Source organism: Bombus fervidus, chromosome 7, assembly GCF_041682495.2.
Source record: "Bombus fervidus isolate BK054 chromosome 7, iyBomFerv1, whole genome shotgun sequence".
Classification (NCBI taxonomy): Eukaryota; Metazoa; Arthropoda; class Insecta; order Hymenoptera; family Apidae; genus Bombus; species Bombus fervidus.
The window spans coordinates 2,522,541-2,549,711 of NC_091523.1; the positions used below are offsets into that span (position 1 = coordinate 2,522,541).

Genomic DNA, 27,171 nt, shown 5'->3' on the forward strand with positions numbered 1-27,171 from the left:
GATTTGCGATTTTGATGTCTGTTTTGTTAATTAATTTTCTGATACGGATATGCATTTCCAGAATTAGAAAAATATAATGACGTCATACGTCTCAGCTGAGCGTAGGAATGAGTCATTGACAGCGTAAGCAGAGACTAGATTCGTAGTTAGTTCTATATAAACATTCTATTCATGATAAATGTATTGTGTTTACATTTTTATTCACTATTACGATTTTCTTTTGTCTGATAAGAGATATGGGAATTCTTTTATACTCTGTTTGGATAAGTAGTTTTAGGTTTATCGAAAATTTGTCATCGATAAATTTTAACAGTTTAATCCTTTACAAAGTATATATATATATATACTCATTGAAGAATATTTGAATTATAGCCACGACCAAGATTACTTCCAATTCTTTGCTTACAAGTTTTCTATATGACTTTACGATTTCTTAATGAACATCTGGTTGTTGCAATATCGTATACAAGACCTGTACTTTTTAGATTACTTATCAGATATTGCGTATCAACGATTGCATGATCGTTTATTAAATACATAAAAATAATTAAAAAAAAAAAAAACACAATTTACATTAAGCATAAAGGCATGCCAAAATCTTAAAATCAGTACAGTACAATATTACTGATGATTTCAATTGACAAATTTTCCTAATTACGTAATATTTAGCGTACACAGATCATCCATAGAAAACATTTAGTAGTCAAGAGGAATCTAAATTGTTGTAAAAGAAAATACAAGTATTGACTGTTCGAGCAACTCTCAAAAGAAAGGTGGAGGGTCAAACGCGGGGGAAGGACCGGCGGAGGTATGCGAAAGGTGACTAATCATCGTCCTTGAACCCTTGTTGCAGCTTCGACGCAGGTGGTACTGACGGTACAGCAGAAGCCAGTTGCAACGAATAGCGCGACAACGACGGCCACAGGGCTGCAAGTTGGTTTGGCGGGTGGACACCAGCGACCAGTTAGTTTATCGGCCGGTACCACGATGGTATCACCCTCGCAACCGGCGACTTCCTTACTCAGGGCGTCGACTGCTCCAGCGACCGGTGCACCATGTAACGCACGTATTACGGGACCTCAACCCGTTGATGTAAGTCGATGTTTTTTGCTTTATTTATGAAGGGATTTATAAATTGAATTAAATAGCTTTTTAATATAATAAATGTATAATATAATAAAAATCCTTTTCTTATATTTTAGCATGAGAAAAAACGGCAATTGGAAACTCAGCGCGTTCATACATTCCAGCTTATGTTGGAGAAAGAACAAAGTTACGTTGATAAGCTTCGCAGCGAACTCGCGAAAGCTAGTACTGGTAGTAGTAATGTTAATATTGTAGCACGACAAACAGAACTAGCGGGCGCCGAAAGGAGGGTACGCACTCTGCAGGACCAGCTAGCTGCTATTACAACCAATGAACAGGTATGATTTTTAAATTTTATGGTATGCTTTAATAATACGTTCAAGTTACTTTGAAAATTTCTAATTATTGCATTAATATCCTGCATTAATTTTATACCAGTAAACTATAATTGTTCATTGTTCATACATATACTACATCATAAATATTATGTTATTATTCATAATCTTATTCATAAAGACATGAATTCGTTTTAACCCTTACATTCATTAACATTTCTTATGTCCCTATATATTTTATTGTGTCTTGCTTTTATGTCAGTGTTTGACAGTTCCAGTTTATGCTATTCAGTGTATTAAATAGTTGCTCGGCATGATATTATTGAGATGTTTATTTTTATGAATGGAAAGCATAATGATGAGAGTATGAATATAAATTTAATCATTGATTATTATAGTAGTTCGGTAATCTTTGATATATTTATTAATAGCTTACAGTATATTATGGTAAACAACAAGAAATAACAAAGCCTACGTTCTGCTTTTATACGTATATTTTTTGAGCTGTATAAATACAACTTTTATACAATGTGTGCTTGTATTACAATTGAAATTTTCAAATGCAGCCATATAGGGATGTATTTAAGCTTTTGCTAACTTTATCTAACCAGCTTTTGTTGTGTCTTACAGCTTTGCTCGTTGGTAACAAACACCTCGTGTTCCCCGGGTTATTATTCACCCTTGAGTAGTAGCAGTGGTGATGTACCACCGCCTCTACCATCTCGTAAATCCTTGTCCATGCAAAGCCTGTCTCCGCCACCATTGCCTCCCAGACCTCCGCCTACTACAAATACGCACCACGTAGCCCAGTTGGAGCTGGAGCGTCATCTGTTGACTCATTTAACGCCCTCAACCACCAGTCATGGCATACCTAACTCTGTAAGTAGTCTAATCGCTAAGTCATTAAATAAATAATTTATATCAATGTATGCATGGTAAAAGAGAAGTACCAAAGAATCACAATGTGAATACCTTTAACAGATATTTATATATTGGACAATTTATACTTTTATATTTTAAAATATATTTTATAAATATCATTCCTATTAAATTTCATATCATTTAATACATCTATCACAATTATGTTAAATAATAATCAAGTACCTATGTTATAATAATACTTTGTTTTGCTTCTTTTGCAAATACCTTATGTGTAGTTCCACCAAAAACTTATGACAAATATTACATTTTAGAAACTGTGCTTGTTCATTGAAGTGTTGCTTGAGTAATATATTTTATTAAGTAATGTAATTTAAGTATGTTTGTGATATGTACTGAAATATACTTTATGTGATCTAAGAAAAATTTATGGTTATGCAGTATGTACATTTAAACATTGTCTGTTAAGTATATGTTTTATTTCATTTACTGTGATTGCAGTGTTTAGCAATTCTTATGGTGTGTGGTATGAAATGCATATAGTACAATTTTATAGTATTTCTGCATAATGAATCACACAATATTCTAGTTTATTCTTGTATTTAATTTACTGATATAATGTTCTGATTATCTATTATTTAATAAATAAGTATTTAATTTCCTTATAGCTTTCACAGGGTGCAAACTTGGGTTCTTCAAATTCACTTAATAAACATCAACGAACGAAATCCAGTCCAGAACAATTGGGAACAACAACTATTTCTCCATCAGAAGCTAGTAGACGTTTAATAGCATCAGAGTCAATGAATGATCTTTCTCCTCCAAGGCATGTAAGGCATAGTGACATTGATATAGATGAATTACCTCATATCACTCCTCCAGGAACTCCACCTCCACCATATCCAGTTGCTAGTCCAGGAAATGATACCTCCAGTTCTACTATTAATGATGTAAGTTTTTAATCAAAAAGTTGAGTTTCTTAAATAATCTGTGATACTTAACCATGTATTTTTCCTTCTTTAGACAATATTAAATGAAGGCATTCCTGGACTGCCAATATTACAGCAGCCAATTATGTCAATGGAAGATGATGATATGAGTGATCAAGAAGTTGTGAGTTTTATAAATTTTATATATAGTTCTTTGTTTTTAATTGTAAATGAAATCATTCATATGGGTTCATAATTACTATGTTAATTGTCGTTGTAGGGACAGTTAGAAGATCATGGACCATTCAAATCTTTGTCTCGATTATGGGGACATCATGCACACCTTGCTGTATTTATTAATTATGTTTTGTCAAACAGTGATCCCTCCAGTCTGGTAAGTATTACGTGATATATAGCGGTGATGTCTTCGAATATTGAATTTTATTACCCAAAGTCATTTTAAATTATTCATATTATTTTAGTTGTTCTACTTAGTAACGGATCTGTACAAAGAAGGCAATGCAAAAGAAATGAGGAAGTGGGCATATGAAATTCATTCTAGTTTTTTAGTACCTGGTGCAGTAAGTAATTTGAAAAAGTTATCTTTTTTCTCTTGAATATATGGAGATCGTATTTAACTCAAAACTGTTTTATATATAGCCTCTCCGTCTGCATAATGTAGACGAAAATGTAGCACATGAAATAGACGACGTTCTTTTAAAGGAATCTGATAAGGAAGAGATTCTACGAAAAGTATGTGTTATGCAAAAGTATACACGCATCGTTTGCTGGATATGATTATATAAAATATTGTATTCTTGGCAGATATTTTGGAAAGCTCGTACACGTGCAAAAGAAGAGCTAAACGAGCAACTTGCAGACTTTCAACAAAAGAGAACTGCTGGATTAGGTACGTTATTTGGTCCAAGCGACGCTCAGTTGGATGAAAGCGCATCTGATAAGACACGAGAAACAAAAATCATAGAAACATACCTCTTACCCAAAATGGAGCCTTATTTGTAAGTTCATTAACAAAAAAATATACATAGTCTTAATTCTTAACATATCATGGCATATAGCGTTACATTATTATTTATATAATGTTTCAGAGAAGATATTGAAAAAGAACACGTAGATTTGCGACAATTCACAACAGCAGCTGGTTTGGCAACAATATTAACAAAAATTTTTCAAGTTCGACCAGTATCACTTGACCGAGTACCTACTTTTGTCGCAAAAGATAAGTCAAATCTCAAAGTCCGCCTGCTTACAGGAAAAACAAGAAAAATGACAATCAGAGGTCATCATTTTGTAGCTCATCAATACTTTACTATTACTTATTGTAATCATTGTCAACTTATCATTGGTGGAATTGGACCTCAAGGATATTTATGTAGTGGTGTGTAAATTTATATAGATATTACTAAATTAAAAATTAGAAAATATAAATTTGAGGTCACGTGTGAATATCGACACAGTTAAAAGTTGAAACAACTTTTCCATTTTGTTACAGATTGTTCTCTAAGTGTTCATCGTCAATGTGTTCGAGTAGTGGAAGAAAATTGTCCTGGACCATTGGTTAGAAAGGAAAGAGGCAATGATCGTATAAGCAAATTGATGGAGCGTATCAGGCCTGAAAGGAAACCACCATCATCACACCATCATCATCCTCAAAATCACATGCTTCATGGTAAATAATTCGAATTTTACATTACACTCTATGACTTAGAAATATTTATTGCACTTCTTCCCTTCTATGTACACGTATATCGTAAATAAAATGTACAAATGTGAAATCTGTAGGTTTCTTTGTTTTTTAATAGTTTATTTTTATAATATAGGATATCTTATTGTTACAGACAAGATTAAAAGGAGCGAAGAAGATACTGGTACATTGACTGATGGTGAAAATGGTAAGTTTGCTACTTGCATTAAACTATTAAATGAAATAATATTAGAAAAATATACTTTTAACTGCAGTAATCGTATAAAACAATGGTATTTGTAACTACATACGCCGTTGCGTTAACGTCATGATTTATTGTTTAATCATTTATTGTTTGTTATCTACAAAGTTTTCGTAGCTATATTTTGTTCCAATCAAAGGAAATAAATTTTGATATTTTATATCTCGTAGTATACAATAACATATTTATTGCTTTATTTTTAAATATATAATGATATACTAAAATTTTTTAAATCTCATGATAGTCAAATTTATTAATTAATGGAAAATCGACAATAAATCCTTTTTTTATATTATATATAAAATAAGAATACATCTATATTAATCAGTTCATTCGTTACATAGCGTGATAACTTGCCAAATGCTATTAATTTTAGTGTATTTCTCAGAACAAAATCTATATTTTGCACCGCACACGATGCACCATAAATAATTTTGTGCTGCCAAATACAAGTATACGTACTTTGTTCAGAGTGACAAAGTACAAATAAATTCAACTTTTCGTTAAACATACATTTTCCATGACGATAATATTTATATCAATTCGCAATGTTTTGTTGTACATCATACTGTCGTTGCAACTTCAATTACGTATGCTTGTTTGACTATGTAAGTGTGATTCCTATATATTTTTCTTCCTTTTTGTTAATGTTATCCGTTATCTCGTAGTTTACTGTCTTCATTTCGAATGAGGCGTTCCTTGACGAACGTAGGTCACACATCAGCCATTGTTACGATTGTTTGTCTCGTCGGGAGCACTTAACATTTATTGTAAATTAATGATAACTCTCATTCTCTTTCATTAAAAAATAATTTAAAGCATATCGCCAATGGTGAAAGAAGTGTAAAGAAGTTAGTTGTGCAAAAATTCCCACTTGAAAGATTCGTTGAAAATTGTTTGTCACGACCCTCGATGGTTCTTTATCGACATCCTCTCCTCAGCCTTTTAAATTGATAGTGTGTTGGCGTGATAAAACGTTTTCGTGAATATATGCAAGTTTTGTAAAAATACATCGATTCGCTACAAAAATATTAAGGATTATTTCACGTTTCTAGTGACGATTCTATCGAAAGTAGTAATTATTTTATGTAATGTTATGCATATTAATAACAATATTCTCGTTTTCTTTAATATTTGTACAATCGTTTAAAACAAAAAATTAAAGAGAAGAGTGTCAATGTTAAAGTACATAATCGATATTTCATATGTCTGAGACGGAGTGTAGGTTTTTATCAAGTTTCGTTGTTACAATAATCGCGTTGTCCGATAAGGAAGTTTTGCAAAACGAATTGTGTTGGTTGTGCACTGCGCTCTTTTCTACTGAATTTATAAAAGAGAAGAGGAAGGAAGGAAGAACTGAGGAGAGAGGAAACCACGGAAAGAGGCCTAGAATCACAACCACATAGATTTGTATTTATATACAGGGTGTATAAGCAATTTGCTGTTTGCTTAAAGATAATACGTATAACTATCTTACAAAAACTTTCTGTTGTAAGTTTTCTGAGTTGCACACATAAATTAAACGAGTTACACTTGTAACAGTTCAATTATCATTTTGTTAACTTGTTCACTTATTGTTTTCTTACTGTTTATATTAATTTTCAAGAATTTTATAATATTTGGAGAACCTTGTACATGTTATCACAATCTATCCTCTGTTAAATACGAATCAGGAAATTTCTCAAAAGTATCCATTCATAAAACCGACTACGTATACAAAATTAACGAAAAAGGGTCTCAATAAGCTACAAAAAATTCCACAGCGATCACTTTTCTCATTAAAGTTTCTACGCTCGTAACAAACAACGTAAACAAATAAAACAAAGCTGGGGTCTGGCAAGTAGTATCTCTCGGCGCTGTAAGAGGTAACAGAAGAAAAGTTGAGCAAGAGAAAGCTACCCTTTAAGAGAGACTTTAAGTACATCAATATCTTGAACGTGAAGATCGTCCTTGATATTCCCCGAGGGTTAGGTCGGAGGGATTTGAAAATCAGAATCACACGCACACCTTGTACATTCGTGAATATACTTACGCGTGAACGTAGTTGTAAAACGAGCGGAGGGCGGCTTGGTGGGGTCTAACCGGAAACCAACGGCAGTCTCCGAGGAAAAGAAGCGAGAGCGGCTTCAAGGGAAATTAGTGTCAGCTCGGTTGTTGCCGCGAGAAGTAGAGAAACAACCCCGATTATTATTTTCTCGGTGGTGAAACATCGAGGTGTGCACATGGTCGAGGTGCAACAGTTGCGCGATCCCTTGGAGGGGGAACCGGACTGCAACCCTTACCCAACGACCACCAACCCCTCGCCCCTGATCGCTGGCTTTGCTAGCTTCAGGCTTTCCCCGGGAAGATGCAGGAACAGATTCAATCGGAAGCTGAAGGGTGACGGTAAAGATGGCGTGAATATCTAATAATTCATTTGGATCGAAGAGCCTCCTCTAGGCGGCGCGTTTTATTATATTTTTTCTTCTTTTTAATAATTACGTGATGTTAGTGACTAAACATTCTGGTTTTCATTATCGTCGTTTCGATATCGTTATCGGAACGTTCATGAGGAAATACGGAGATTACTGAAATAGTAAAGTTTGTGCTGATATGTATTTTTACGTGAATACTATTGTTAAAGATTGTAGCGATAAATTAATTTAGGAATGGAAACTAATTATACCGATGTGAATAGAATTTATCAATATAGAAGTTTACTATTTAATATTTGACTATGAGAAATTGTAACTTGTAATTTTTTAGCGTATGTTGTGTTTCACATTATAATTCATAAATTATTGCAAGGAATCGCAGTTCTCAGAATCAGTTTTTGAAATAATTAATTAAATAATAACGTATCTACTAAACACGAATGGAGATTCTTCGAATTTCAAATGGATTCTGTAATGAATGTTTGGATTCGCGAGAAACGTTAGAAAAATATATCAATCGGATTAGGTTCGACAGTGGTGCGCGAAAAAGTAAGCAAAGACAAAGTTGCAAAGAAAACGAAGCTGAAAACGATCAAGCAGAGAACCGTGGTGCCACACATGAGCAAAAGCTCGCTTGCCGGTAAAGTTTGGGAGACTTTTGCCGCTGTGAGAAAGACACGCGAACCGAGCAAAATTATAGAAACGGCTTTGATCGTTGGTTTGGATCGTCTAAGTGTATCAACGTGTTGTGAAAACGTGAACGATAGTGCATTCTACGATGAGACTGATTCTTCGAGCAAGCCTGACGACACCGGTTTGAAGGAAATTACTGGTGTAGAGGAAGAGACAGGTTTGTTTCAACAGTTCTCGTTTTGTCTTTCGCGTCTGCCAAATAAATGTATCGGATGAATGTGAAAAACGAAAAATCAACCAAGAAGATCAATATAAAATCGAAAATAAAATTTGAAGTATTTCTTCGAGTCTTGTAACTACTTCTATAAGTTTGATTTGCGATATTTTTGAACAGATTCAATTTGTTTGATTACTTATCGATCTTTGCAAATTTTCATAAAATTGGATACGTTCTAAAAGTTTTGATCTGTACGGCAATGGTAAACTCTGATTGATCAAATTTTTATTAGTAACATTGAAAGTTGTGAACTTTCGGAAGGGAATGTTTCTCTGGCGCGTAGGAATGTTTCGGCGGAGTCGTAGAAGTTAAAAACAGGAATTGCGAAGCTTTAATAAGCCACTCAGTAGGAATTCTTGCCGCGTGTTGCTTGTCAGATACGTTCATAAATTTTCACAGCGTCTATAAAGCCAACATTGAAGATGATATGGGTGGCGATTTTGTCGTCATCTTTGGCTTTTCTCCGGCAGATATCTCATGAACGGAACCTTGCGACTATACAAATACTACGTGTCTAGACAAAATTAGACCAGAATGTACTGGAAATCGCACGCAGTCATGTAGACGAATTGTTTATTTTTTGCATCTATACATGCTTCTTCGTGATTTCATTGAAGAAAAACATGGATTTCTTCCTCGTAAAGAAACATTTCAACCTTTGAATTCACTCTTTCATTAATATAAATTTCATCGTTCTGTATTGAGTATATACAGACATAATTACCGTAATCATACTGTTACAGAAAAGTATTTTAAGCTTATATAAAGATACGAGTATTTTGGTCCTGTATTAAATATAATACATTGATAATTTTTATGATGAAATATCTAAAATAGTTCGAAGCAAATATCAAGGTGTGACCGTGACTTGTATATAAAATGCAGAGTACAGAACAGAGGTCATATATTTAATTCTGTATGGTAAAGACGCTTTCTTTCTTTTCTCTATCTCAAGTTCAAATGGCAACATATGATATATTATTAATATAGTAATTAAATAATTTGCATGTAAAAACAGATTTTAAAGATTTCTAAGGTATGAAAAATTGTTTCGTATGAAAAAGATTTCCCGATAGTTGGATCGCCAGTTTTCATTTCTGACTGAGTGACTTTATTTGAATGATGATTGTCATTTGCTGTAACTATGTGGCAAGTATGCGTTGAAACGAGAGGAAAGAAAATAAGATAGATCTTGCGCGGCACGAACGCAGACGGCAACGACAACAACGAAGAAGAAAACGGGAAGGAGGGGCCCACAAAACGATTTCCGGCCTCTGCGACACGCGCCTACATCGCCCTATCTAAAAATACTCGAGACTTAAGCTTTTCCTTCGTTGCATCCCCTCAGCATACCTACCCCTGCTGATCTATAACTATCTGTCTGCTTACGGGGTTCAAGAACACCAACTTTTTTACGATGGTATTTTTAGGCGGTACCGAGCCTTCATTGGATATTTATTTAGACATTTAACTTTTTTCCAGTCAGCGAAATGCTGACATCGGTGGTCTTTGATGATATTACGATTTCACTCGGATTATTTGACCTCCTTCCTCGATCTTCAAATTTCACGGGGTTAGCGATGCTTAATCATCGTCCACTTGGTCTTCCAGATAATTTAGGAAAGGAATTGTGACAAGCGTTAGTTAAATTCATATTGTTGGATATTAATTTAGTGAGTGACAGCCTTCTAGACCTCACGGCTGTGGCAAAATAATTTACTTATTATCGAACAATTGCTTAGTTTTCTTTGAACGGAACGAATGCGAAATTTTCTACCAAGAATTTTAAATCGGCGATCATAGACGGATATAATACTATACACTCGTGTATTTAGTCAGTTCAAAAATACCTATTTAATTTAGCTGATTGCATGTTGTCTATAGTTAGAGAATTACGTTAGAATTATGTTCCTTTGATCGATTTACGGTATTTTATTGACGTAATAAATCGGTTTTGATTTGTGTATTTGCTTAGCTGGAGATTAAATGTAACCACCCTCTCCGCACACGCTCTCATGATCTGCTTTTACCCTGAACCGCATTCCTTACCTGATAAGCCTCCACATAAGACTGGATAGTTGGAGAAATGCCAGACATCATGGACCGTGTTAATTTGATGCTTGCTGGCATCAAATAGATGAGTTAAATCGAAATATTCGTTTCATTTCCATTATCGCTGCGATAGGAAGACTCTTTCGTATTATTATGTGGAATTTCTGGACAAAATTAGTCATATCTTTATATTCGACATACTCTAATTTGTGGAAAAAAAAAAAAAACGAAGAACAGCGACCTTGTCTAATTATCATGATTGTCTCTAATCGATTCTTCAAGTAACATGCACGTTAAATTCAATTACGTTTCTTTCTTTTTTCTTTTTTTTTTTTTTTTTTTTTTTAATTTATACTTAATACATTTATTACAATAGATTTGTGTGAATTTTACAAGTTGGAGAAATTTCTATAATAACAATGAGTATTTAGAGATTCATTTGTATTTTTAAAGCACTGTTTATAAATTTAATGCATTTTAAAAGAACAGTATATCCGAGAAGGAAAAGTAAGCGTACAAAAGTATAGTATCGAAAATCGATAGGTTCGTTTGTAACACACCTGCGATGGCCTTTTTTATGGTGCGATCATGCGAATCAAAATAATTTAACTATACTGTGTCACCGATTCTGTTATACTACGATTTTTTTATCCTGTTAAATCCTTTCATTTCTTAACAAAAACGGAAGATACAATAAACGCGTATTGAAAACTACAATCGATTCTTCTAACGCTATATTCAAATTATACTGAAAAGTCTAGAAGAGTCTTTGATATTCCATAAACATTATGTATAGGAAAAGTAATCTATATAATATAAAACAAAGTTGATTGAATATAAGTAAATTAAAATTGAAAATATATTTATCGGCGATTAGCCAAATTAGTGTATTAGACTAGTACAGATATTGAAATAATTAATGAATACGTTCGTTTATTTCATGTTTTTAGGAGAACATCGCGGGGGCGTCATAGCCGGAAACACGCGTAGTAGTAGCGAAAGAGGACGCATTTCCGCTTACAGCGGAGCCTCCGATCACGCCGATAGTATGGACAATCCTTCTTCGCGGGAAGATATTTCTGAAATGTATGCACTTCATACTTGCATGAGATTGCTAAAAAGAACATTTTCTTTGAATTGCTTCAACCCTGTTCTATTGATCCCTATAATAAAAAGACATGCGCAACTTATAGGAATTCTTGTAACAAATCCTTGCGTTTCTTTTATTCATATTTCGTCATAACAATTTTTTAACCCGTTCAACGATACAAGCATATTATAGAAATTTGTTTTCAAATTGTTTTCATCCCGTAGTTATCTCATCAATTTCATAACTTTGTATTTATAAGATCCGCGTTATTTTTTCTAATATGTGATTTTCGAAGAGCTTTGATTTAGTATTATAGTTTCATCAATATGTTTTCATTTTATTCATCGCAGTCCTTCAGCTGATTTTTGTTATAGATATTAATTTATGCTTTATTAATTACGATTACTTAGGGTGCAGCAAAATATTTCCAGTAAGCCAAAGACGTCAAACATAAACAGGTCTGAAAGTTACAAGGAGCGGATACATCACAAGGTAAGAATTCCAACAACTTTTATTTCAAAATTTTTCTAGCGTGTAACGTATAAACAGATGATTCGTCGAACGAATTAAAATTTCGAGACCGGAAATATCGCTTGAGTTTCGCAAAATTGATTTTTACTTCGATGAAAACTTATATACTTCGATGAAACGAGATTTCATTTCGGATGAATTAATTTAGTATTTATCGTTGGTATGTATGTCTGAATATCATGTGACTGTTTTCATTGTAGCGACAGTTACGGGAAAAGAGGAAGACCAGCGATCCAAATCTCTCCAAAACAAAGTAAGTAAACAATGTATTTGATATATTCATGATAATTGATAATACTAGTGAAAACTCTAATTTCCTAACTATAAAAATTTGAGTTTACTCGTAGAATTTCGATAGTTTATTAGATTTAATATTTCACAGATTTTCCATAAATTTTATTTTAACGAAATACTCACGCTCTTGTCGATGCGAAACAATAAACTATTTCTCAAATTGTTTCTACTGCTCCGTCAAACTGTCACTGCTGCTTTATTACGCAATTGTATAATTGCCAAAATAGAAACGTTACGAAGTTCGACACTATTTCCAAACGAATTTGTATTTCACATTGATAGCTTGCGTTCCCCAATGTATATATAAGAAACCTTTACTGAGAAATATGACTCTACTCTATACGATTTCATTTTATTGAAACTGTTTATAAATTTATGAAGCAACAATATTAATTGGTCGAATAACATATAACGAACTTCCATCATTTTACTTTGATTATTCTAATTTTTATACTTTTCCTACCTTCTCGTGCAATTTATCTCTGAAAGCTGAAATATACAAGTTCGCTCAATTTCTTACGTTTCCCATATTTTATTCGAATATTTCGTTGATGACATGTTGACCACAGACGGACAGAATAATCTATGCCAAAATAATAAATTTTAAATGTAAGGAGTAATGGGAAAAGACATCATAAAGATTTGTTTACCTCTATATTTTACTATCTTTGGGTATTTCATTTTTATGTAATATTATAACTAACTGACTTACCAAAACTAAAACCTACATTTCATTTGTCAGATATATTCCTTTACGTCATCTCCTTCGTCATATCTTCATTAGATAAAAAGCTATTCGATTATCTTACTTTAACACTATAGTTTCGAAGACTATACTTATATCCACAATTTCAACATATTCTAATCAGTTAAATATCTAATAAAGTCCTTAATACCTTCCTTTATTTCCTGACATATTCATCTCCTCCTTTTGTTCGTCCATAATATCAGACGCACGTTTGATCCGTAGTTCGAAGATCAGCTGGAAAGTCTATTCCCGGCTTTTCACTCGGGCCTGGAATTTTGCAGACACACCGTGTATAGATTTTTGGCAGAGTCCTCCGGTTCTTAACCGGCGACTTCTTGTTTCTTGACGCTCTAGATCCACGTCCACGTGCAAACAGCGCAGACTCGACTCGTTGCTCTTCCTCTGGCAAAGGTGTGTATGCATGCCAGTCAGAAGACCTTCAGTCTGACGTTAAACGTTCAATTCCGCGGGTAGCTATTGCGTCGCTTCGACAGTACGAAACACCCACGCGCTCACCCGTTCCGTTTTCCCGAAACGCATCGAACATCGATTGTTGTTCCACGGTTTCGGTTCGCGATTTCCTTCTGTCTGTCGACTTGACTTCTAATTGATCGTTTCTGACGATCGCTCGTGTTGTCCGCGAATCGAGATTAAACTCATTGGGGTGTCTATCGATCGATTTGTTCTTCGTGTAAATTGATCGAACGATCGCATTTTTTGTGCCAGACAAATTTTTAACTTCGTACATTAGATTATATAATTGTTCGAGGCCGTGATGCATATTATGATTGATCCAGTTGGAATTATAGCCAATAGTAGTTAAGCACCGACGGCTGAAATTGGACTTTTGGAGGGAACGAGAGTAGGTTTTCATTAATTTAAAAATAAACAGACGATGATTGTGAAACGTTGGCATTATTTAAATGTACAGTAATCAGAATTAAAATGTTGTACTGGACGAAGTTAGTATTTAATTTACGATTTTTAATGTTCGAATAAGATCATGCGGGTCGATCGATTTCATTTGACAGTTAACTTTTGTTAAGTTTAAGTCGTTCAGATACTGCAAAATGTTTTAGTAAAGAACCTTTCTTAATTTTTTTGACAGATGATTTTAACAATATCATAAAAATTTCGAGTCTCTATCTGGTGACTTCAATGCCTTTTCTTCAGGCAATGTATATTGAAATTTTTCACACGGAATTGTTATATAAAGATATCCTATAATATAGTAATATTGTACAAGTCCATACTTCTATTAGAATTTACGTCCTAATAAAGTAAAAATCGAATTAAGTAGAATAACTACAATTGTACGAAGCATTAGCGCCATGAGATAAAAGTATTTAAATTAGTGAAATTAAAGGAAGTGAAAATTATTCCTAAACTACGCATATGGATGTCACTCGTTTTAATCACACACAACATTGTCACTTACACGCTACACACGGTGTTATAAATTGTTTGATCGTAAATTTCAGGAATTCTTTATTAAAACGTTTAAATTAAAAAGAAAATTGATATCTTGTTATAATAAGTACAATATTATAATAGAATGCAAAAGAACAAACGAGTCAATTGACCATACCGACATTTCACAATCATTTATAATTCCAGTTACAATTTCTTTCGTTGTCCAAAATTTCCAAGTTGTTAGTACTTTATCGAATTCATCTATTTTATCCTATTAAAACTAACTAACTAACTCGTTTATTCAGAATCCAAACCTTTTCATTCCATTTTTTAGAAACATATCTGAACAGTTAAATTGTATTTCGCGAGTTGTTCATCCATTATCAGTCTATGAAGAACAATAGGTGCATACAAGCGATGCGATGTCATTATGATTCTCGCATTGGTGACGCTACGTCAATGAACATGATAACGCACTTTGGAATACTTACAATTAATTGTATTTTAGTTACCTCATAGCATGAATAAAATTGAACATTTACATTAAACGACAAAGAATCATTCGTTGTTTACTATTTACCTAATTTTTTAAAATTGGATTGAAAATTTTATTTACATTTTCTTTATTTTTATTACGAAACATTCTTTCATCAGTATTCATCTTTAGGAGCAAATTTCTTCGATAGAAAATTCAAAGAATGTTCAATACTTAAATTCTGCATACTGATAATTTCTGCAATTTTTTATTATTTTACAATTCTACAATTATGAAGTGCGTTACAGTAGTTTTAAATCTGCAGCATCGTTGCAATTTTTGTTTATCACTTACAGCGGTATACTTTCGTATCGCATTATTGGAAATATAGGTCGAATCACATCAGCTTGACATGGTAGTGACATCGCATCCCTCGTGTACAGTAATGCTCCAGAGCTTAAGTCGATGTCAATTCTCAATGAGGAAACGGAAGAATAATTATTACTTCGCGTTTAAAATCCAATGAATCGACGATTAATCTACCAATGAATTGTACTCGCGGATTGTTAATGTCCTTGAGGATTTTACAATCGTTGGTGTATTTTTACTTTCTTCTTTCCCGTCTTTCTTTCTTTCTTCTCCCTTTTTTTTTTTTTTTTTTTTTTTTTATTGTCTCCTTTCTCTTTTTTTTTTTTTTTTCTTTGAAAAACTACACAAGATTATTGACCTCACGGAACAACTGTGAAGTTCACTTTTACTTGATGAAGCATGAAACTACATTGCGGCTCTTTGAGTCCGTGGTTCGATAAATAAATAACTGGTGTCGGTATCTTCGTCATTGTCGTGCGTTTATTTTTGGAAAAACGCGAACAATAATAATTTCGTGATATCATTAATAAAAATCAAACCACGGCGCGCGCATTCGTTGTCTCTAGTAAAAATACACGTGTAGCAAGGTTTGCGGCTAATGCGTTGGTGATTTAATGATTCGAGCATGAGAGACGTAAAACGCCTTACAAGCACGCGTCGGGAGTAGGAATGTTATAAATCGTCTCTCATGAGAGAGATGAAAGTCTCTTTATTTCTTTTCTCATAATTTTTAAAAGAGAAAGAGTGCTTGCAAAGAATTTCACTGTATCTGGACTTTATTTTCGTTTGAACCGCTGTCAGTGACGTCTGTGTTTAAACGTCATTCAATAAATATTAGAATCTGGTTGGATTGTTGTGAGTATAGAAATTACTGCAAATATCTCGTGGATAAATAGGCATTAATAAAAAATTTTTTATTATTCTTATTAGAGTTTTAAATGAAGGAAAAATGTTCGATCTGTTGGTAAAATAATATTTAAAGGTAATTAGTTAAAGTAAATATCGTTTAAATCTTAAATTAGAAATAGCCATCCCTTTTATGACTGTTCGATAGAACATGCAGTCGAGCACGTTGGATCCTAATTTCAGCGAGGTACATTATGGTTAATTACTCTTTTATAGCTTTCTCTTCCGCCAACAACGGTACGATACCTTTTATTTTTTGTTTATCGTACCCTAGTCTTTCTCTTTGTTCGTCGACTTATTGAAACATTTGATTACGTCCATCAAACACGGAGAAAAAAAATTCTCAACGATTCAGTGCTTAGCTTAGTGATGCATAGAATCGATTTGGGGGCAATTAGTTCATTGAAAATTATTAACTTGATATGAACGCGTTTCGCATAATGGAGGGATAGGTTTCTGGGAATAACTGTCCGACATATGGGTCACGTTCATCACAATTAAAATCAATAAACAACAATTAGAAAATGTTCATGACATTGACAAATTTCCTTATCTCCCAGAATCATTCTTCTTCTCTCTTTTAAAACAATCATGGGCTTGAATTAAATACAAACACCATAATGTCAATAATATTTTCTGAAGCTTCTAATATAATTTTATATCTTTTTTATCATTTTTAATTTAAGTAAATAAATAGAAGACGAAACGAAAAGCTTAATGCTTCCAAAAGGTTATAGATGAATGCAATGCAATAGAGAGTTTATTTCCTCTATCCCACGTATACATTTTTAGTCATTAATATCTCATGGCTATTAGTACGATTCGCATGAATTAGCCGGCTAATGCATCTGGTTTTAAAAAGATCGATGCGCATAAATGGGGAGGAAAAAGAAAGTGATCCGTTTTGTATCGATCCGGCCGTAATACGTGTACACGACTGTAAACGAGAACCAAAACGATATCAGGCTACGGATAGATGTCTTGTCCTTTATTTTTGAGGCAATCGATACTTTGGAATCAATACATCGGCCTTACGCTTAGCTTCTTTTGCAGCCTCTTTATCGTTGGCCCATTCTGCGTTAATTCACACGCGTCAATTTTTTCATAATCAAAATCGCCACCAATAATTCATCATTGTTGGATGTCTCAATTAAATTTTGAGACTATGCCAGCTACAATTGACTAGTATCTTCAAATTGAAGGAAACTATTCGAATTATCGATAAACATCGATCGATGATTTCGCCCAGTAAAAAATTATATATTGTAATTCCTAGCTAAGAAATCATTAATTTGGTAAAATTTGTCGAGTCGATAAGAAAGCTCGATTTCTTGCGCGTGATTTCAAAGGATTTCATAACAAATTTCAAACGTTTGTTAAAGGAGGCATCAACGCCAAACAAAGAACTATATACGTCAATTTTGTACACTTCGGAAGAATAGTGGTACCATTGATGAGTACGTACAACTGTATGCACAAGGCAGTGTATCAGCCACAAGTCGATGTCATTTCTATATCTACGGAGTTGATTAAAGTGATGAAGGAGCGGCTTCGATAAGCCTTAGCTTGATCGATGTCAATTAAGTTCTCATTTTTACTTGATACATCTTATCGACCTCGCTATTCGATTATTTCAAATAAACAAAAAATCTCTGAAAATCCGGAGAAAATCGTTCAATCAATTATTTAGCAACTGAGATCTGAATCGTTTTATTTTTAAAATATGAAAGTAATTATTTTTCCTGATTAAATTTATATTTTCGTATATCGATCGTGACTAAATATGTCATAATTTTAAAAATAACCGAGACATTAAAGGGATAGTATTTTCTTTAAGATCTTCTCGCTTTTTGGTAATTGTCTTGGAACTCGGTGGAAAGGGTATACAAGCAAAGGTATAATAAATGCGACGATCTAGCCAAAATGCCAATGTACTGTCAACCGACTTTTGACGTAGAAAGAACGCGTAACCTTTAAGCTGGTGAAATCTTCTAACATAATAATTTGCTTCTACCAATCCACTTACAAAATTTATTTGTCAGTGAAGTTATGGGTTATTTCAAACGTTTGGTATTTATTGCTCTAATACGGAAAGTACCTACAAATTAAAAAGGTATCTTAACGAACTGAACAGTTTCATCTTCATACACCACCAAATTTCATCCAATCTAATTGCCACTTACACTTTAACTCTATATGACCGACCTTTCATACGCTACAATAAATATCCTATACATAGATGAATAAAATTAAATTAATAGAATACAAAAGTATACAAAAAGTCTCATTTTGATAATTCTAGTCTTAAATAATACAAATTCTAATCTCTCGTTTAAAATCTTAAATCGTATACGTTGTTGAATAAAGAAAAAGAAAAAGAAAAAAGAAAAGAAAACGAAAGAAAAGAATCAGTGGAATTATTCGTGGATCTAACGTAATATTCCTCCACTGGGGAAGTCCCGCACAAAAATGTCCATACGTAACATCATCGCGTTTACAGCAGAGGCAGCACATGCCTGCCAGCTTTACCCCATCGAGGAAGCCCTTTAGGGCTAAGGAGATATAAAAGATGAGACAACGTGGTTCTCGACGTGTCCGTCCTCGACCTAATTCTCGCGGCAACGAAAATTTAACTAGTCCGATATCCTCTACGGAATCGTCATCCCCCTTTGATCAGTCAAACGACATTTCACCGGGCTGCTCGAACATCGAAGAACGGCTACAAGAACTTCCTAACGACGCCCCTAATCACGAGAGACGCGGTGTTAATGAACGTCGTACAAGGTCCGAGAGGTATAATTCTTTATCTAACGTTTTGTTACTTGTTTGATACCCTGATGATTGATTTGTATCTACAAGTTTGCAACTTTTATATTATTGCTTGAAAAATAAATATATTCTTATAAAAAATTAGCGGATATTAGACAGTGTAGGTGATTGGAGATTGAAATTTGAAAGAAATTAAAGTCGAAGATTTAAAAAAGGGGAAATTAATACGTACAATTTTGATGTTGTATAAATTTGCTTTTGATAAGCAGTGAAGTTTGACGCTTGGGCAATTTATCAGAGTTAGTGAAAATTTAGTGAAACTGTGAGAAAAGTTCATTGATCAACATTTGTGATTTATAGAAAATTTGATCGCAAAATACCTTATCATACCTATAAGTATACAAAATCGATAAAAGCGTATTTCTTGCTTTCATTAGGTTGACTCAATAATCGTGTCAGATACAATTAACAAATATTCAATTTAAGAAAAAGAAAGATTATAAAGAAAAGAAAATATTATAGTAGAAATAGATATAGTATTCTTTGTTATAAAATATATTTAACGATAGTCTAATTTCCGAGGAAATCCGAGGAAGCATAATTGGCAGTGAGATCAGCGAATTTGCGTATAGGTATTGAAAAGGTTTCAAATGGCTGTGGTAGCGGTACAGTTTAAACGTAGTAGAATGCTTCATTCGCTAACGATTGACTATAGGGCTGGTTTCAGTGACTGCGAGCAAGCTGGGACATTTCCTGGGAATTCAGCGGGCAGTTCGTCGAACAGTAGCCTGTCGACGAGAAGTTTGGACAGTCCCAGTACCAGCCTGGAACAGGTACACCCAGCAACCTCTGCAACCAACACATCGACCTCGTGGGACAGCGATGTTGATGTTGAACCGGATCCACCAGATTGGAGTCAAGGCGTTGCCGAGGATGTACTTGCGCGACTCAGTAACGCGGAGAAAAAACGACAAGAAGTTATCAATGGTTTGTTTCTCCTTCTATTTCATTGTGACATACATAGACGACCCTTTGTCCATTTTTTTTTATTTAACCCTTATGATGACACTATTTTTCCCTACAACTCTTAAATTATTCCTGATGTGATACTGTATTTAATTCATAATTATTAATAATTATTAATTATTATTATTAATAATTACGAATTAGTTTTATTAAAAAATTATTTTGTACTTTGCTATAAAGGCTTTATCTTAGAAATTAGACATTATTCTATATTTCTTGTGGAACAAGGAATAGTTACTGTAAAAGTTCTCTGTAAAACGTAATTTCTGTGTATTTCTTGTTTTTCAGAACTCTTTCACACGGAGCGATCTCACGTGCGGGCGCTTAGAGTATTGTCACACGTCTTCCACAAGCCGCTCCTTGAATCTCAAGTACTTCCCTTAGACCAAATACAATTACTATTTTCCAATTTAGACGAAATGTTAACGATTCATTCGCGCTTCAATCAAACAATGAAACGCAAGAAGAAGGAAAACCCGTGTGTTGGTGATGTCGGAGATCTTCTCCTAGAGATGTTCGACGGCGAGAACGGAGAGGCGTTTGAGAGAGCCGCATCCACCTACTGTGCGAAACAGCAAGTAGCCTTGGATGCCTTGCGAGACCGTCGTCGCAAGGATCCGAAATTGAATTCCTTTCTGAACGAGATCGAGGCTAATCCCCTTTGTCGAAGGCTACAGCTCAAAGATCATATCCTGACGGGAATGCTTCGATTGACCAAATACCCTCTGCTCTTTGAGAATTTGGCGAAATTCACGCCGGAGAGTAACGAAAAGGAACGAGCCGCGGTTTTGCGAAGTCTCGATCGAAGCAAGGAAATTCTCAGTTGTGTTAACCAAGCCGTACGCGAGGCTGAAGATTATCAAAGGTTGGCAGAAATCCAACGTACAATTGATAGATCTGCATTCGATAAATTCGATCATCCGACCGTTCAGGAATTCAAGAATCTAGACATTACAAAACGTAAATTGATATACGAAGGTCCGTTGCAGTGGCGCAGAACTGAACAAAATCGAGCGAAACCGGTCGATCTGCATGTGGTGTTACTCGACGACACGATACTCCTGTTGCATCGACAGGACGAAAAGTACCTGCTAAAATTCATCAACCCAAACCAAGCGAACTCTGTATTGAGTCCTATCGTAAAGGTATCCACTGTTCTCGTCAGGAATAACGCCGTGGACAAAAATTCTCTCTATCTGGTCAACACATCGCAAAACGGTGCGCAAATCCACGATTTAGTCGCAGCTTCGCCTGCGGAACAAAAGCAATGGTTTAAGCACATCTCCGAGGCAGCTGAAGCGTATAAGGCTCGTGATAAGCAAGGTAGAAGACCTACTCCGCCTACTACACTGCCAGAAGAACCTGGACCTACGATTGAAGATCCTTCTTCGATGGAACATGACAATATTCCTAATAAAACGGATCACGAACAGGAACATGAACTAGAAACAAAGGAATCTGCGCAAGATACTAGCGTGGAGCAAGAAGGAGAGCTGCCTAATACTTCTGGGCCTGAGATTTCAAGGACTGATCAAACGAAACAGCAACAGCCACACCAACACTCGTCTGAACCTTCGACAACAGGTTTTGTGTCTTTTATTATGATCTAGTATATTGTTCTGTTGTTTTTTGAAGTAAAATTTTAAAGATTATCTTGTGTAGAATATTTGTTACATAATGTGTGATATTCTTTTTTGTATTTGGTACAGGAGAACCATTACGATTAGTTACTTGTACACAAGCATCGTTAATTGACCCTCTTGAAGTTCACGTAGAAGTACCGCCTGTACATGTTGCGGAACCGGTGCTTACACCAATAGGTATGTTATTTATTTATTATATGATATGTATCTCTTTTGTTAGTTTAACAGTTGATATAATAGATATTTCATAAGCGACACGATTATTTTCTCTAAATTTTCAGAATGTCTTAGAAGAAAAGACGAGATTATTAAACAAGCTTTAATCGAAAAACAATTATTGGTAGCAGATATATTAAATATTCCGAAAGAAGATTTCGAACATGTGGCAGACATGGCGTCCGAGCCATCGAGCATGGAAAAAGAACCATCTGAGCTTATACTCGCTGCTATTAGTCAAGGTATTTTTATTAATAAATAATGTTTGTTTTATCATCATATATAAATTATCTCTCAGAAATTTCTCGAATAAATTGTTAGTCTATTAATCCTATCAATATTTCTAGAGATATGTAATATTTTATTTTATTTTCGCAGCGAATCAATTAGTAGGAATGTTAAATTCCGCGTTAAATGTAAGTGAAACGGAAACTGTTCTTGCATCGCGTGGGGTATCGGCATTAGCAACACCACCAAGTTGCGAAGCAACTGGCTGTCCATCACCACGATTGCACCTTCATCCTCAGCAACCAGCGATATCAATTGCGAGTTTACAACCAGTGTGTCACTCTTTGACCTCTCAATTGTCACAATTACTGGTAATACTCCACTTTTGACAATGTACCTGTGTATTAGATTGTCCCAAAAATCTCTTTCGTTTTATAAAGAAGTAATAAGTTATAGTTAGAAGTAATAAAAGAACAACATTTTATGTTTTGTTCTGTAATCAAATGGACCATACATAATTGAGTAAAATAAAATAAAGCAAAAAATTTTGTGCATCTATTACTTCCTTATAAAACGAAAAAAGCTTTTGGGACAACCTAATACTTAAAGTTAAAGAAAAGGTTAAAAAAAACAATGCTTTTTCAGTAAAATGTATTTTCTTATATATTCTAGGAAATTATAAAAGAAAGGGAAGAGGAACGTGAAACGTTGAGAAAAGAGTTACGCAGAAGTAGAGAACGTCTTCATGCCCTTGATGCAGATATACAACGTCGTGAATTTTCAGAAACATGCACTGTGTCAAGTCAAACACAAACGAAATCCAGTTAGTTCATTACTTTTTCAATTTTTCAGAATGTAGGTTGATAATGTTCGTTGATCTACAATGACGACCATATACTTACGTACGGTTGACGAAATTAAATTTTACTTGTTTTAATTACAAAAGCTGCAACGTACATAAGTAGGTTGTCCGCTATAGAATCAATAGCTTGAATCATAATACTTACAAAGCACCTCATTTCTTGGAATAAAGATATTCTCGGAATATTAATTTCTTTCTTTTTTTGGGGGGGTTTTTAGGTGAAGTTTTAAATGCAGATAGCAGTATTGACGATCCCACTCGTGATGTAAGGATCTTAATTTATCGTGCTAGTAAATTAATCCCATTTCTAACTTCTCCTTAGACTATTTATGTCAAATTTAATATTACTCTGTTCACAGGAATTTGTAGATGCACGTGGTGAATCTGAGACAAATGAAGAATCGGAACACATAGAACATGAAACAGAAACAATAGTAATGGGGGATAGTGTTGGTTGAAACGTGCATGATTATTGTATCAAAATAATGTCGACCAGGTGCATTTTACGAGCAAGATCGTTTCCGAATGCTCATACTGGAAGAAATCAAAATTATGTAAAAAATGACAAATGGCGAGTAGCTGTTTATGGAATACAATAATATTAGATACATATTTACAGAGTCATGGGTCAATGATTAATCATACCTTTGCCAAAGATTTTATGTAACTGGATCTACATGACGTAGTAGCATGGCGCGCATACGTCATATTATATCAATGACTGGAAATTACATAAATTTTTTATTACCAATAGTATAACGACGGAATTTCTGAAATAATATGGTGAAGGAAATCTGTTCAAAAAGAGAATCCCATATAGATTGCTATAACTCAAGTTTAATCTCTCTCTCTATTTCACACACGCGCGCGCGCGCACACACACACACACACACACACATATACTACACACAAATACATAGATTAATAATTTAAGTAGGAGCTTTATATGATTATTGAAGAATTCTTTTACTGTGAATTATTTTAAAATCTACACTGTTATAGTACTCTAATAATACTTATTGTATAAAATTTGTTAAATCATGTCTTGAATGATATCGATTTCTATAACATATTGTTTTATATACATCGATTGTATACTGAAAATCTTTCCTTAAGATGCTTTTTAGGAAACAAGTCAACTCTTTCGAAGCTACTATGAAATACTTATTACTAGTGCATTTTATACAGAAACATTTACGTAAATGTGTTGTATACGTTTAGCGCAACTTAGTCGTTCGTTTCAAGAAACTACCTTTTGTGATCTGCTATGGCATATTTGGAACCAACTGTGTTACTATAATAATTCAATAGTCATGAAATATAATTTACATTTATATAAAGATATATGATCAGAAGATGCGTCGATATTTCAAAGTATATAAAAAAATGCAAAACATATATTAATGGAAAATAACGATTTTCAACTAGTTATCATTGATAACACGCTTTTACATACTTTCCTTATATTTCGTAACCAAATGTTCAGGATATTCGATCCAGAGGCGGAAATGCTGATTGATTTCTAAATTGTATCAATTAAACGAAAAGCACCTAATGGTAATTATTAACATAATATATCATATTATTTCTGTTATGATACAAAACATAAGGCAAATGTGTTTGCATCCTAATATTTATTATTATTATTATCATGACTATGATTATTATTATTAAAATTATTGCAGCTTTGAAGTATTATTTTTATAATTTATAGTACTTTTACAACAATTACAATAACTTAAACCAATGTAAAGTCAATTCAAAAATTTACTAAAGTTAGTAAAACAAAAATGAAATAGCTGAATTTCATATAATACTAAGAATAATTCTATTCTATATTCTTACCAATAGTTTACAATAACAATGAGTTGAAAATAATTAAATTTTGACCAACAAATTTATTAAAAACTTTATTCTTAATATATAGTTAAATGTATTTAACTTTTAAAAGATAGAAAAACAATTAAGTTATTAAAATTTATAAATCACATTAATACAGTGTATTAGTTCATAGTTTCATTTCAATTCTTTTGTCGATACTTTATTTAATTATTTAACCCTTGTTTTTTCTGATCTTTTTACCTTCTTCTTAATAACTTGAAAAGCACAAGCATTTAGTTCGACATAAAATCTAACATAAAGAATCATAAAAGTTTGTTTACAAAAAGTATTTAAGAATTTTTTAATACATATTACTAATAACGAACTTGTAATAAAATTTAAAGAATTGTTTAGAACCAAACCATTCTAAGTAATAATTCATGAAGTATAATTAAAATGTACCTACTTATAATGCATTAGGCATCATAAATCACACATTCTGAATCTTTTGTAAGAGAGAAAAATTAAATCCTTTTACTTTCTTTACAACAAGACTTCCTTTTAGTAAAAATTAATTTATAAAATAGTATTTACTTATTATAGAAAAATCACGAAATTCAAAAATTAATGTCCATGCCATTTATACAATCAGTATGCATATATGTATATATAATGATGCTTTTCATTATTATGTAAAACTGTATAAACATGAGAACAAACTTATGAATTTGTATCTATCCTGTTGACTTTTCCATATTATTTACTAACAACATTTGCTTTGGAAAACAATATTTACCTCTTGGTGCTATACTTGCCTAAATGAACAATCAAGTTCCTCTTTTGATTATAATGGAATTTAGAAATAGAAATAAGAAAGTAAACAAAGATTTGTATACTATTTGTAGAATCCTGAACATGATTGGTAACTTCAAAATTATCAATATTCATAGATAAGAAAACACTATAACTAATGTAAAACACTTTCTCAAATGAATTTATAATAAATAAATATATAGAATCATGCATAGGTGAAATATTATAAAAAATATTTTACTGCCGTTTAATTAATACTAATATTGGTTTATCAATGATACTTTCGAATTAGAAAACACAGTTGGAGTGACAAAATGTACTACTTTTTGTAACAAAGGACTGATCGTGCGAAAAAGACTTACCTGTTTACATAAAATCTTTGCTACTAAATACTAATAATTCCTTAATGATAAAATGCGAATAATTATAAATACATTACTATGTATATGTATAAAGTATTTAATAACATTATTAGTTGATATTATTGATTATTATTATTATTATATTATTATTGCATTAAAATACTTATAAATTGTAAATTATCTTGTAACTTTTTTACATTCTTTTACCTGCACAAAGAAATCCTAGCATTCTTTATTTTTCTATAATTTTAAATTTGTTTAATGTATTACTCTATACGTTTTGAACTTACATCATAAGGTATTGATAAAAGTATCAGGAAGTCAGGATCTAAATAGATTTAATTTGTTATTATTACTTTAATTTTTTTATACTTGAATATTATATAAAGATTAGTTTCAATAATTTATATGTTATATTTTGTCTGTATTAATAGACAAATTCAACACATTTGAAATACAGTTTCATTATCATTACCAAAAAAACTCCTCTTCAAATTTATTTTAATAACTTTTGTAATTTGGTTCTAAAATGATATTTTAAATATGTAAATAAATGTAAAACTTATCTATCTGATAATGTTGCGCAAGAACAGAAATATTTCGTGTATTATTAAGTATATAGAGTGTTAATTTTAAATTAAATATTTAAATTATTTCCGACATTATTAAGGCAAAGACTAAAAGAGGACTTAAATGTTTTCGATGTGTGCATTTGGTTGTGACGAAAAAAAGGCCTGTGAAGGTCATCTTGGTAGTGTTTCAAACGTTTCATTAAAATTTGTTTGTATGTCAACATATATTTTGCATAATGCGATATTGTAATATACGTAAAAACAACTTTGGCAACTTAATTACAATGACCTTGAAGTGGTATCTTACAAACGAAAGAGTAATTTTAAATTGGAAGGATATAAATCACATGATTATATTACACGTTTTATCGACAGGCAGTAAAATTAAAAATTCTTGGTTAGACTAACTTGCTTGTAACTAACCTTGTTTAATTGATTCCTTAGATTCTGAACTTTCATTT

The 27,171-nt window shown here is 33.0% G+C and overlaps 1 protein-coding gene and 1 long non-coding RNA gene across 5 annotated transcripts in view; one reads left to right on the plus strand and one right to left on the minus strand.

Moving 5' to 3' along the window:
* Rhogef2 (Rho guanine nucleotide exchange factor 2) overlaps positions 1-23,762 on the plus strand; it is a 33,646-nt gene extending 9,884 nt beyond the window's left edge. For 2 of the 4 annotated variants that reach the window (XM_072007402.1, XM_072007403.1), the window contains 23 exons: positions 854-1,092; positions 1,203-1,424; positions 2,052-2,300; positions 2,969-3,250; positions 3,324-3,413; positions 3,510-3,623; positions 3,712-3,810; positions 3,890-3,982; positions 4,055-4,248; positions 4,339-4,628; positions 4,743-4,919; positions 5,089-5,142; positions 11,523-11,658; positions 12,073-12,154; positions 12,394-12,446; positions 19,883-20,154; positions 20,482-21,777; positions 21,903-22,013; positions 22,118-22,294; positions 22,431-22,651; positions 22,953-23,103; positions 23,361-23,407; positions 23,502-23,762. In XM_072007402.1, coding sequence (XP_071863503.1) covers positions 854-1,092; positions 1,203-1,424; positions 2,052-2,300; positions 2,969-3,250; positions 3,324-3,413; positions 3,510-3,623; positions 3,712-3,810; positions 3,890-3,982; positions 4,055-4,248; positions 4,339-4,628; positions 4,743-4,919; positions 5,089-5,142; positions 11,523-11,658; positions 12,073-12,154; positions 12,394-12,446; positions 19,883-20,154; positions 20,482-21,777; positions 21,903-22,013; positions 22,118-22,294; positions 22,431-22,651; positions 22,953-23,103; positions 23,361-23,407; positions 23,502-23,600 — 4,748 coding nt within the window. In that variant the 3' untranslated portion in view covers positions 23,601-23,762. The remainder of the gene's footprint in view (positions 1-853; positions 1,093-1,202; positions 1,425-2,051; positions 2,301-2,968; positions 3,251-3,323; positions 3,414-3,509; positions 3,624-3,711; positions 3,811-3,889; positions 3,983-4,054; positions 4,249-4,338; positions 4,629-4,742; positions 4,920-5,088; positions 5,143-11,522; positions 11,659-12,072; positions 12,155-12,393; positions 12,447-19,882; positions 20,155-20,481; positions 21,778-21,902; positions 22,014-22,117; positions 22,295-22,430; positions 22,652-22,952; positions 23,104-23,360; positions 23,408-23,501) is intronic. The other 2 variants (XM_072007405.1, XM_072007404.1) reach the window with 2 other exon arrangements.
* LOC139989269 (uncharacterized) lies at positions 22,979-23,504 on the minus strand. Its single transcript, XR_011800304.1, has 2 exons — positions 23,288-23,504; positions 22,979-23,158 (listed from the first exon to the last, which is right to left on the minus strand). It is a non-coding gene; the product is annotated as an uncharacterized lncRNA (long non-coding RNA).
* Positions 23,763-27,171: the final 3,409 nt, after the last annotated feature.